Source organism: Strix aluco, chromosome 4 (genome assembly GCF_031877795.1).
Source record: "Strix aluco isolate bStrAlu1 chromosome 4, bStrAlu1.hap1, whole genome shotgun sequence".
NCBI lineage: Eukaryota > Metazoa > Chordata > Aves > Strigiformes > Strigidae > Strix > Strix aluco.
The window spans coordinates 29,443,702-29,457,390 of NC_133934.1; the positions used below are offsets into that span (position 1 = coordinate 29,443,702).

Consider the following 13,689-nt stretch of genomic DNA (forward strand, 5'->3'; position numbering starts at 1 on the left):
ATTACCTTACAATGCAAAACCCCATGGGAGAAAGAACACAAAAGACCTTTCTCTTCCACTCAAGTGAAGTGGCCTAAAAAGGCCACGTAGGAAACTCCAAGCTGGTGAAGAAACAGGCAAAGAACAGGAAGGCAGGCAGAGATAAACGGTGGGGGAGGCAGAATGTGAGAAAAAACAAAATCAAAGGACATAATAAAATATAATGCAGAGTCAACAGAAGTAAAGGATGAGTGCTTGGGGCCAATAACTTTTTCAACTGTGAATGTTTCCTCACATGAAACACTACCACAATCCTGAAAAACATTTTGTCTCCCTCAAAAAATTACTCCACTATTGCTGTTTTTGCAGCTGGTCAGTATCAATGTTACACACACACAGATCACCTCTCTCTTCTTTCCACTGCATTAAGTGAATGCAAAGGCACAAAAGAAAGATAATGCCTTCCTGATTTTAAAAGCTTTTTCTCAAATAAATTCTCTATTGGATATGTATCATTAGCTTCACATTGCCAACAGAAAAATAAATATCTGGTTGTAACCAGATACTGCCTTTGAATCTCTGCTCAAAGGTATTCCTCAAAGGCAATGCTCTAAATTAATACCAGTGTGAAAAATCCTGGAAGATAAACTGGGAAAAAAAGAGTATATCAGAACAATTTTAATTGGTGTTTTATTCTTGGAACAAACCAAAACAAGATCTGAACTAGTTAAGCATATTTGGTTAAGAGAATTAGTAGTTTCCTTGTACACGTTATATTAATTCTCTGGAGTATTTTCTGTATTGTTTGCACTATTGCACCTTATGCAGGACAAGATAACGTATGATGATAGCCACAAGAAGAAAGTTTGAACTGTTCAGCTGAGTTACTGCAAAACTCAAAGCTAAACTTGGGTAAAGGCAATACTATTATGAGAGAAGTACTGCTGAAGTCTCTAATTGTGGTGTTAATACATCTATTAACTATTTGTTTCTACAGTATCGTAAAATGTTATACATTAACTGTTAATGACTATTGCTAATATTCTTAATGTGGTGCTCCAATTAAATGTTTCTTATCCAGCTTAAACCAGGCTAAGAGCTCCTGTGGTGGCATCTTCAAAGAGCTGAAAGAGTTCACTCCAATTATACATGCATTTAGCCCTTTCATGCCCTTGAACTTTGCAGGGCATTTATCAACATGTACAAAAATTAATTTCTATGTTTTTCCCAAGAAGGGAGATTATCCAGGTTATCAGCAATGGCTTTCCCGCTCACCAACTACTATAGCTTTTCTAACCAGAAAAAGTTAATTAAAATACTTTATCCAACTGAAAAACTGCTGCAACAACCAGTGAATAAAAAATTCACAAAGATTTGTCTTACAGAACAGAAAAGTTCTGTGTTACTTATAATTTAATGCTACTTATAACATCGTGTGTTACTTACACACATACTTACCTACTTACTTTCATCCCTTCTCATGATTCTTTTTTTTTTTTACTCATTCCTTTTTACAGATTTAAAGTTTAACTACTAATAGGAAGGCATATGCATTCGTAGCATATAGCAATTATTAGAATACCCAGAATGTCAAGTCCCTCTCTTACATTGTTCAGAAAAGAATTAAACAAATAAATGAGCAATACCTTTCAAGCAAGTGACAAAGAAAAAACCAGTAAGTTAATGTCTCCATTAAATCTGAGTCAGGACTAAAATCCACAATGTTCATTCCAATAGGAATGAAACTGTGATCTCAGGAGGATTTGCAATAAAAGGTATCTGAAAAAAATGTACTTTCATATATTTAACTTTCACTACTTTCACTACTTGAAACATTGCAAGAAATTCTGTAGAGCGATAAAATCTTCTAAGACAAAACTAAATTTGTTCTTGGAAAAATGATATGAAAAAATATTTTCAGAACGTGACACAACTGATAGCTATTTAAAAAGAGTTTCTCACTGGAAAAAAGGTCTCACTGTTTGTGGGTTTTGTCACATACTTTTTTTACCTTTAAGAACAGTAAAAATAATATGCAACATAGCAATGCAATAGAGTTCATACTCTATATTTAAATTTTAATGTACTGTGTCTTTTATATAACTTAAATAGTATTATTTATTACAAATCTCATGGCTATGAAGTGCAGTTCAGGCCTCTTGTGCACCATTTTTTAACAGAAACAGACATTCATAATGCCTCTTTACTAATAATACAAAAGTGAACATTGACAGTTCCATACTGTCACTTACACAGCTTCGCTGTATAAAGAGCAGAAGCATCATATTCACTGCTACTTTTGAAAGCATTTTACCATTCAAATTAACTGAAAAATAATTTCAGGGCTTTTGCAAGTGCTGCATGTTAATGCAAGTCAGCTCACTGTGTTGCCTTACTTCTCATTCAAGCTACTGAGTATTTTTTTCTCCACAGTTTTAACAGCATCAAATATGTTGGCAGGTCAAAGCAAATAAAATAACAGAAAAACACAGTGACAGTTGAAAGAAAGAAAAACAGAGCTGGAATATTTCTGTGAGTAGGGATATGTATAGCAGCCTCCAGGAAGGTTTCTGAGACTTCTCGCCCCCAGAATGCATTATTGGATTCATGTGGAATGAATGACTGATGATGCTTCCCCCTCACTTCCTTACATGCTCACAACTCATTAGAACTGTGAAACCAGTTCAACCATCTATCTTAAATCTCAACAGCTGGATTCCTAAAACTATTTTCTGAGTAGCTGATTTTCTCATCTACTGCGTATTCACTTGTCACTTGTGTGAAATGGTATCAACCTGACAGATGCAGCCCGGTATACAGAACTGCATCTTTTCCTCTGTGACATATTTTTGTACACTCAGATGGTTTTACTATAATGGCACATGGCTAAGATTTTCCAGTACATTCAGTACATCTGCGATCACATCAGGAATGTATGTCATAATAGCTTCTCCACAGTGGTAAAGTGCACTCAATTTGCAATGCCTGTGAAGGAAAAATCTAGATAAAGAGATAAATATCAGCAGTGACACATGTACAAGTATGTAACTGCTAGGTAATCCCAATTCTAACTAATAAACATTTTTCAGGAAAGCTGGTAATTGCCCCAGAATAAATGCTCTGGATTCTAACTAGATCAGTCAAGCATACATTCTCCAACAGAGCTTGGAAAGGCATGTGAGGTTCAAGGACTTATTGGAGGAGTGACAATTTTGAACTCAGAAAATGTGGAGGATATAGAGTATTTAGTCACAATCAGTCAAAAATAATCAAGAGAAAATTTTGGTTTGCATTGGTGATACTGTGCTAAAATAAGCAGGTATAACAGCCAGACCTTATTTTTGATAAATACAAGAAATAACTAAAGCCCCAAAAGAGAATTACATCATCACACAAAACAAATTATATGCAAGGCATATGTGGGCAGGGAGGGTTTCACTGCACATAATCAGGAAGCATCAGTCCCCAAAAGAAACCACAAAGTTGAGACATAAGCAGCCATACGCCAAGGACATGCTCTTGGAATTTCCAGGAATTTCCTGAGAAGAATGTGAAGAGTGCTCTGGGCTAAGCACTAGGTAAAAAGGAACTGGAACAGTGAACTGACCCTTGCTGTTTGGTTTTACTGTGTTCAGAGAATTCTTTCAAATTCTTTCAAATATACAAATTGCAGAAAGAAATATTCAAGTGCAGCATAATTTATTTCAGTAGGAGAAACAGCCTAGAGCACCTGGACTCTCACCTTTTGCAGTCATAGAGGAATCACATTAAAACCATTCTTTTAAAGAAAAAAAAAGTCAAAATATTCTCTATAGTCTATCATTCTACATGAAAACTATTCATATCCAAGCATTATGCAAAATAGTTCATGAAAAAATGAATATAAAATGTCTTTTGTTTTATACAACAGGATGTCAGAACTGCCAATAAGCAGCTAGGGTCTCCACAGTCCATCAGCCTTTACTTTGTGACCCCTCAAAACACACCCTAACAGATGGAGAGAATCCAACTGCTAAAAAGACTTGGTCCAATAATTTAGGGCTACATCATTATGCATCAGAAAGTATAATCCATGATATACAATCTTAATTGTAGCATTAACTAACTTTCAAAAATACACTATATATTCTCATATTCTTTTAAGGTTTGAGGGTATAACTTCTCAGGGTTTTTAAAATAAATTGAAAAACAATTTTCATCATTATCATTTCTTCTTGTTTATTGTCACCCAGAAGTTATTAACAAAGTTAGAACCCACAGATGGACCATACAAGCCTCCGTCACTTAGGCTTGTGGGATGATGTATATCCACAGTAAAGTCTCAGATGCCAGCAATGGGGTCAATGAGAAAAAAAGAGTCAGATTTGATACTCTCAGGGCTGATCTCACCTGGATTAGTATCTAGAGAACAGAGCAGCAACTATGAGGAGATGGAAATGCCTTGTATTTAGAGTGGCTGAAAAGCTGCCTGGCAGAAAAGGACCTGGGGGTGTTGGTCAATAGACAGCTCAATATGAGCTGGCAGTGTGCCCAGGTGGCCAAGAAGGCCAGTAGCATCCTGGCTTGTATCAGAAATAGTGTGGCCAGCAGAACTATGGAAGGGATCATCCCCCCGTACTTGGCACTGGTGAGGCCGCACCTCTAATACCGTGTTCCGTTTTGGGCCCCTCACTACAAGAAAGACATTGAGGTGCTGGAGCACATCCAAAGAAGGGCAACAAAGCTGGTGAGGGGTCTAGAGAACAAGTCTTATGAGGAGCAGAGGAGGGAACTGGGGTTGTTTAGTCTGGAGAAAAGGAGGCTGAGGGGAAACCTTATCGCTCTCTGCAACTACCTGAAAGGAGATTGTAGCAAGGTGGGTGTCGGTCTCTTTTCCCAGGTAACAAGTAATAGGACAAGAGGAAAGGTCCTCAAGTTGCACCAGGGAAAGTTTAGATTGGATATTAGGAAAAATTTATTCACCGAAAGGGTTGTCAAGCGCTGGAGCAGGCTGCCCAGGGAAGTGATGAAGTCACCATCCCTGGAGATATTTAAAAGATGTGTAAATGTTGCACTTAGGAACACGGTTTAGTGGTGGACTTGGCAGCGTTAGGTTAATGTTTTAACATTTTAAAAGGGCATATTACTTTTCTCCTACCTTCTTTCCTTAAAACAGCTCAGAATTTTTGATGCAAACCAAAAAAGCCTGAAAATGTTCAGCATAAACAATTAAAGCACAGCAAAACTATAACCAACAATTGGACTTTATCACAGTAATGTGAAGGAGCATAACAGAACCAGAAATAATAATTTAATCCCAGATTTTTTTCTACACAATAAAAAATACATTATTAAATAGAAACTCATGAACATAGTGAAACAGTTAAGAATGAAAACATACACTGCTTTCCTTCTTCTTGGTGTGGTGAGAAGCATACCCTTGTAGTGGTGTCATTTTCAGTTTCATTTTGGAATTGAGAGCACTTCAGGAATTCTGGCCAAGAAGCATTTACCATACCCAGAACTGGTTCACAGCCTTCTTTTGCTGCCTCACAAAATGTCCTGCAGGGCAAGAGGTCTCGACTGGAGAAAAGAGACAGAGAACAAAAACACAAAGGATTATAACTCTAGTAGATTGTGAAAACTTTTTAAAAAGAGAAAAAAGTAATAAACACTTTTGAAGAATTTTATGTTCTACAGAATGACACCAAAAAGCTGCCAGATCTTCATTATTCATTGAAGTTGACATCAGCTCTGGCTTTCAGGCTAAACTACAACAGTTTCTAAGTTCAACTCTGTGCAAGCTGAAGCTGAGATTTCATCAACAGCTGAACCAATGTAATGGTGTAGTGACACCACACAGGAGAAAGCTTACTCCTTCATTCTCTCCTTCTTCCCCACAATTGTGCAGACCTACCCCTCTCTGACTTTGGCAAACACTTTCATGAGCTTATAAAAATATCATTAACTTGGGAAACAACTTTTCATGTTTTTGACTGGATAATCCTTTGGACAACTTGAGTGTGCTGAATCTGCTCATGGACAGAACCAACAACCACCAGACATAAACTGGAGGAACCCACAATGGAGAGCACTATATCACCCTCTTCTAGCATTTATGAGCTCTTTATGACTATTCCTCCTGAGGAGTCTAAATATATTGAGGGTCAGATCAAATGTAATAAATATCAACATGACTTGAATTGGGTTTTTTAAGAAAAGCACTATAAATTAGCAATTTTAAAAGTATAACAAGTTTAAATGCAGCATACTTGTCTATTTTTTATTCTGCGATATATATCTGCATATGTATCTTTTCTTTATTCTTCTTTTACATGTACATAGGAAAACCAATTAAAATAGATAGCTGTGAACTGTCTCCAGGTCTAGAGTCAACAAAGTCAAGCAAAAAAATCTAGAAAATCTATTAACATCTTTACTGTAGATCTGGAAAAGGATAAAAAAAGTAAAGTTACAGGATTACAGGTAACACAATGCTAGCCAAGTTAGTCATGATTTGAAAAGACAAGACATTTCAAAGAAACCTCGGCCAAGTTAGTTGATATGTGGCAGCTGTGATTCAGGATAGACTACTGCAGCGTAATGCAGGAATAACTGAGTGGCCACACATACAGTTCTCTGCTTCACTGTGAGCTTCCGCTAACCTTTTATCTGAAAAAAATTTTTCTGGAGCAGAGGAAAAGCTCTAGGACATTAGTCCTAGCTATAAAGAAGAACTGTTCAATGCCTTTCCCAGCAAGGATCAGCACCATCTGTGAAAGTATTTTGTTACCCGAGAAAGGTGTCAAACAGACTAACACAAGCTATCTCTGGAATACAGTGGAGGAAAGCCCCTCAGTAAGCAGGTGTAATTGCATCTGAAAGTCCACACACACAAGCAAAGAACATAGCCCAAATGAGACACACTGCCTGCCTATACAAACGCTTTTCTCATCCATATGACTGGTAAGTCAAAAAGACCCAGCTCTTCTTGCTGGAAAGCAGAAGCACTAATGCAGCTAGATGGTAGCATCTACTAACACCAACCTGTTCACGCTGAATAAATATCAAAACTCCAACTTGGCAGCATGATAGCCTTCCATAATCTCTAGAGTTAGAGAGTGTGTCATAACCATCATTAGGAAGAAGAGAGGTCTGGATATACAGTAGGAAAGACAAGACATATGAGCAGTCTTTGCCAGAAGACTATGTCGGCCTTCGGGATGAGGTAACAGAAAGAAGACATATGGCAAAAAATACCTCTCATGTATGTACCCAACACCCCATCACTACATTTTCTCAGTGTGTGGATTCCTTCCTCAAATTTACTGTAGTGCTTTTAGGATTTCTTAAAATATTATAAAAATTTACCAGCAGAAGACTGGGAAGCTAGTGATTCATAACTTCTGAATCAACGACCAAAAATCAGAAGTTGCATACAGGTTCTAAGCAGGAAAGATCTCACTCACATTTATAACAGTTCAAGTTTTCTCAGGCAATATTAAAATTGGGGCACTTATTCCTAAGAGTATAATGAAAAAATGTAACTCTGTCTCTGACTTGCAAGTAAAATGTGGGCGGTTTTTTAAAGCATTATTATGAATTTCTGGCTTTGCTTTATTACAAAATATGACATAAATTGTATTTTTTTACTTAGCTTGAAATACATGTTTTGTCATTTTCGAAAAAAGAATGATGAATTTCTAAAATATGCAATGTTTAAAATATGGTTAGCATGTTAACTTTATGTGTATTTTTCTTAATGATACCTCTGACTTTGTAATATAATATTGTGTTCTATACTAATATATATATATGCATTTTAAACAGTGAACACCAAGACTTGGTATGCCTTGGGTTTTATTTATTTTCTTATCTAATTTAGAAATACAGTTGTGAATGTCCACTGTCTTCACTGTCTATAACTTCAGGGTCATCTGCTGAGATTATCAACAGCACTGAAATTAAAGATAATCAGAGAGTTACTTGTACCTAAACAATTATATCCTTTATCATAATCATGAGCACTATTACCATACATGATTTTCTTATCACAACCATTAAATTCCAGAAAGATTCCATAGAGGAAGTGATGTAATTGAAGTGACCTTGAGCTAAACAAACATTACATTTGACCTTTCAAAATATTATGCCAATAATATTTTGAAAGGAAACAAAACCGCTTAAAGTGGGAAACGTCAACCAATTCTCAATGGAAGGAATAACATGTACAGAGACCTAGAAATACATGTAACTGTTAAGTATGGCTCTCTTACAGAAACAGCTGACACATTCAGAAATGCCTCAGAGAACTTCACCCATACAACCCAAGAGGCTCCATCTAAGGGTGCTGAGCAAACTGTCCAGTGCTCTTGCAAGGCCTATCTCTGCCATCTCTGAAAGGTCAGGGGTAGTTGCTCACAACTAGAAAAACGCAAATGTTGCATCCATCTTCAAAAAAAGGCCAAAAAGGCCAAGCTGGGTACTTCAAGCTGGTCAGCCTGATTTAGTCCCGAGGAAAATCACAGTCCTCCTTGAACACATTTCTGGGCACAGGAAGATGATGATCGGGAACAGTCAGTATAGATTTATCAAAGGTAAATCATGGCTGACCAGCCTGATTGCCTGTTATGATAAAATAACTACATACACAGTAGTGGGACCTGTCCTATTTGACATCTTTATCAAGGACCTGTAGGAGGTGACCAAGTGTGCTCTTGTCAAGTTTGCAGATGACACCAAACTGGTCAGAGGCTGGAACATTCACCTGCAGGACAGGGTGAGGGAACTGGGCTCCTTCAGCCAGAATAAGAGATAGCTTGGGGACAGCATCAACCACTATACCCTTCAGGACCCATGGGGAGATTATGGAGTCTAGCTAATCAGTGGTGTATGGTGGGAGGATGAGAGATATAAGCTGAAACAAGAGATGTTCAGACAGGATATAAAGCACTTTTTCAGCATGAAATTAGTCAAGGAGTGAAACAGGTTATCCAAAGAGGTTGTGTGGTCTCCATCCTTGCATGTTTTCAAGAAATAACTAGATAAAGCTCTGAATACACAATCAATGTACTTCTGCTCCACTGAAGAGACAAGGAATATCATGATAACAATAAACAGTTTCAGTAAAATGAAATTATTTACTGTTTGAGGTAATTAAATTTGGTCTGTTGAGGGAAATTCATATAGAAAATGAGAACAAAACTGAAAGAAATATCACAAACTAACATAAAATAAGGAAGTTGAACTGAATATACTGAAATTTTTCATAATGTTGGGCAAACCACGAATTAATTCTTGATGTTACTGTAATTTGGAAATAACTTGAAGAAATATTACAGAAGTAGTTACCTAAAAGAAAATAAATTGCCTAGCCAAGAACAATTCAGAATTCTGATAATTTGTTTGAAGTTTCAGAAATACATATAAATACACAAACACATACACAGACACTTCTAAATATCAATTTACTTGAAGTAGATTATAGTAAGTCTAGTCATTAATGAAAGCTGTCATATTTGAAATAGCTAATTTACTGCAAAATTACAAATGCATAACTGAATCCTAACCATATTATTTACTGTAAGGATATACAGTCTCCTTAGTGTTTGAGAGGAAACAAAGGGCTATTTTGAGAAATAAGTCAATCTGTCACTCACGTTTGCATCTAAGGGATCACTGTCAACCTGCATTTCATCCCATGTCTTCACATCAAGGCCACATTTACATCCCACATACCACATCTAACATATTTTCTCCTGTACGCTTACACTGATTAAATTTTCAACACAAGTTTTTGCAGTTTGTACCTAAAATACTGCAGAACCTTTTGGCCTTTAGCAAATGCAGTTTTGTTTCATTCGTAACGATCCATAATGCCATAGAAAAGATCTTCTTCCTAGTACACCACTCAGATCATATCATCTTTCTCTTTGTTGTACCTGCAAACCCCAAAAATGTGGCTAGAACTCCATGTTCAGGCACAAGTAAGTGGCCTGAACTGAAAAAGTCCACGGTACCCAGCAGTTCCCTTACCTAGTGTTTCATTTTACAGTAATAGAGAAAAACACAGTACTATTAGCAACTGTATGATACAGCAGCAAACCCTGCAAACAAGGAATAGAAAGCTGCCAGAACTGCCTGACTACTAGTGGTTACATGAAGAAATTGGTATAAAGCAAAATATGCTGTCAGTGTTGTTACTGAGTTCATTACATTCTCAAGTTGGAACGACTGTTTCAAAATAGATATCTTTAGAGATATATTCTCCAGGTAACGCTAAGGACTTTTATATAATGCACTTTACATGCTGCAGTATTGAACTTATCTCAGAAACAAGCCAAGGACCTTTATCTCTAGAATTGTCTGTTGCAGATTCCTAGTTGGCAGCTTACTTGTTGCCCGGAAAGAAGCAGATATATTCTAAAATAATACTTTTCACCACCAGATTGCAATGTGTTGAAAGGCAGAAAATTTCAGCACCGTAAAGCACATAGCTGTCAGTGTACAAAACCAAGAACAAATGGCCCCTCTTGATGACAGGAAGAGCTGCCACTTACTAGTTCTGCACATTGTACTGGCAAATTAAGAGTTTACTATCTGACCTGTAATGGCTCTTTAGATAAAGATGTTCTAAAACACTCTTCTGTTTTTTACAGAACTTATTTGATACAGAGAGGAAGAAAGGGCACAGCAAGAGCTCTGCAGTAGCCATCGCTGCCTCCTGACTGGAGTCTGGGAAACTCCCTAAATAAAAGGGATTTAGCAAGACAAGCGGCTGTCTCCAGTCAATTTCATTTAGGGTTTTGGACAGTTTTTAGCTTTTCAGCTCCAGCTAATCTACTACTTGTAAAAAGTTATATTAGCATAATCACATGTAGGCAGAGGTATTCACATGAGCAGACCCACTGGTTCAACAGAGGCTTCTTAATACAGAAAATGTCAAAAAAAAGCGCTACTTACTATAGAAGGTGCTTGAGTTCCAAAATATCTGTAAGAAATAAGATGCCACATAATGGAGTATTGATTTGATCTATTTGTAGGTGCTAGCCATTTAATTTATTCAGACTGATATGCTTGGAGTTAACTTTTTGTTTACTTTTTTGGAAAATACACAATACACTACAAAATCACATTACAGTGAAAAGAAATGTAAGCAGTGATTGTACCTCGTTAACGGTAAATGGTTTCCACTGGTCCAGTGGAGCATACGTGATGATCACAAATAGTAATCTGAAGGCAGTATATTCTACTAACTTTTTTTTGCCGAAGTGATAGCAGGGACATTACTTGAATTTAACAAGTCTGTGACTGAAATCTACTTGAGTTTACAACAGCTAACCAAATTTATACTGCTCTTACGATTTGTATAAATCTGACTGCTGTTTAAAAAAAAAAAAAAACAACAGAGTTTTTGAGGACTCTCAGATGAAGTTTTACGTAAGCGTGAAGTATTCAATATGATCTCTGTACTCTTCGACCCACACCTAAATCATTAACTTCCAAAGCACCACATTGCAGCTATAGCCTGACATATAGCCATCAGGCAAAGTAGTATGAGTATGTTTATTTCTTAAATGTAACTATAGCAAAGTTCAATATATGACTCATTGTTTCCAAAAATCTTTCAACATACTCATCATTCATTTCAATGGAAATTTTGCAAATAATAGTAAAAAGTTATATTAAAATATAACTATACACAGTTATAGTTACACATAATAGTTGAAAAGCTTCTAAAAATGTTAGGAGACAAGTAATTTTTCTCAGAAGATTCAGCTGCATATGAAATTGTTTACATCTATATGAGAAAATCACAAATACAAAAAGTTCACCTCATTTGTTTAGCTTATGCAGTCCACCATTTGAATATTACAGTGCAGTGTAAATGTTTGGATACTGTATTGGGTTTGCGTGGCAAGGTTTTGATAGCGGGGGGGGGGGGGGGGGGGGCGGGGGGGGGTACAGGCTTCTGAGAGAAGCTGCTAGAAGCTTCCCCCATGTCCAACAGAGCTCCAAGATGGACCCAGGGCTGGCCAAGGCTGAGCCCATCAGCGATGGCGGTAGCACCTCTGTGATAACTTATTTAAGAAGAGGGAAAAAAAGCCCTGCACAACTGCAGTTGGAGAGGGGAGTAGGAATATGTGAGAGAAACACCAAGGTCAGTGAAGAAGGAGGGGGAGGAGGTGCTCCAGGCACCGGAGCAGATTCCCCTGCAGCCCATGGTGAGGCAGGCTGTGCCCTGCAGCCCATGGGGGTTAACGGTGGAGCAGATCTCCACCTGCAGCCCGGGGAGGACACCAAGCCAGAGCAGGGGGATGCCCAAAGGAGGCTGTGACCCCATGGAGAGCCGGCGCTGGAGCAGGCTCCCGGCAGGACCTGTGGATGCGTGGAGAGAGGAGCCCACACTGGAGCAGGTTTGCTGGCAGGACTTGAGACCCTGTGGGGGAAGCTTGCTCTGGAGCAGTCTGTTCCTGAAGGACTGCACCCTGTGGGAGGGACCCACGCTGGAGCAGTTCATGAAGAACTGTAGCCCATGGGAAGGACCCACATTGGAGAAGTTCGTGGAGAACACTCTCCCGTGGGAGGGACCCCATACTGGAGCAGGGGGAAAGTCCAAGGAGTCCTTCCCAAGGAGGAAAGACCAGCAGAGACATGTGAACTGACTGCATCCCCCATTCCCTGTCCCCCTGCGCCACTCAGGGTGAGGAGGTAGAGAAAATCAGAACTAAAGTTAATCCTCGGAAGAAGGGAAGGGTGGGGGGAAGGTGTTTTAAGATTTAGTTTTTATTTTCTCATTATCCTACTGTGATTTGATTGGTAATAAATTAAATTAATTTTCCCCAAGTTGAGTTTGTTTTGCCTGTGACGGTACTTGCCGAGTAATCTCTTCCTGTCCTTATCTTGACCCACGAGCCTTTTGTTATTTTTTTCTCCTCTGTCCAGCTGAGGAGGGGAGTGATAGTGGCTTTGGTGGGCACCTGGCATCCAGCCAGGGTCAACCCACCACAGATACATACACAGCACAACAATAATTTAAAAATTACTGGGCTTCTAAAAGACAACTGCAGAGCGATTAAATAAGCCAAGCAGAATTTGCAGTCTCTAGAGAAGCTCTGACAAGCCAGAAAACATAGGATTATCCAGTAATTACTGCAATATTTGGCCCAGTTTCAATGTTCAGTCATGCGTGCTCCATAAATTAAATATTTCTGGATAATGATCAAGTTTAGTATGGACATATTGCTTAATCTACTTAAGGATGAAAAGATGATTAAAAATCTCCATCTTGATTAGTCTTATTTACAGCTACTTAGAGACCAATCATTTTAAAAATAAACTGGCAGGTCTACGGCAATCTTACCATAATTTATTTGGTGCCAGTGGCAGGCACAGAAGCAGGTTATAACATATTAGGGTGAGATTCTGCTCTTCAGGATATTCATGGAAAAAACTCTTGTTGAAGATGGAGTTTGATGAAAGAACAGATATGTGACATATTTTTAACTCTGTGTTGTTTCCTCACACTTAAAAGTTCATACTTCAGTTATTTCAGCTGCATAGAAATACCAACATTAAGAATCGTATGGCACCAAAAGCAATAAAAATGTTCTTTATGGTTTATTAAAAAGTATATTAAGGGTAAAGAGAATAAATAAGGGTTTTTAATTTGCATAAGGTATCTTCAGAGAAGCTATTTATCCAAAGAGTTTTATATCAAATATTCATTGA

The 13,689-nt window shown here is 37.9% G+C and overlaps 1 protein-coding gene across 7 annotated transcripts in view; it reads right to left on the minus strand.

The window, feature by feature from the left end:
• CORIN (corin, serine peptidase) overlaps positions 1 to 13,689 on the minus strand; it is a 174,111-nt gene that overhangs the window by 83,747 nt on the left and 76,675 nt on the right. For all 7 annotated transcript variants that reach the window (XR_012623065.1, XM_074822462.1, XM_074822460.1 and 4 more), the window contains exon 5: positions 5,360 to 5,541. Coding sequence is in view for 6 of the 7 variants with exons in the window: in XM_074822462.1 (XP_074678563.1) it covers positions 5,360 to 5,541 (182 nt within the window). In the remaining variant the exon portion in view is untranslated. The remainder of the gene's footprint in view (positions 1 to 5,359; positions 5,542 to 13,689) is intronic.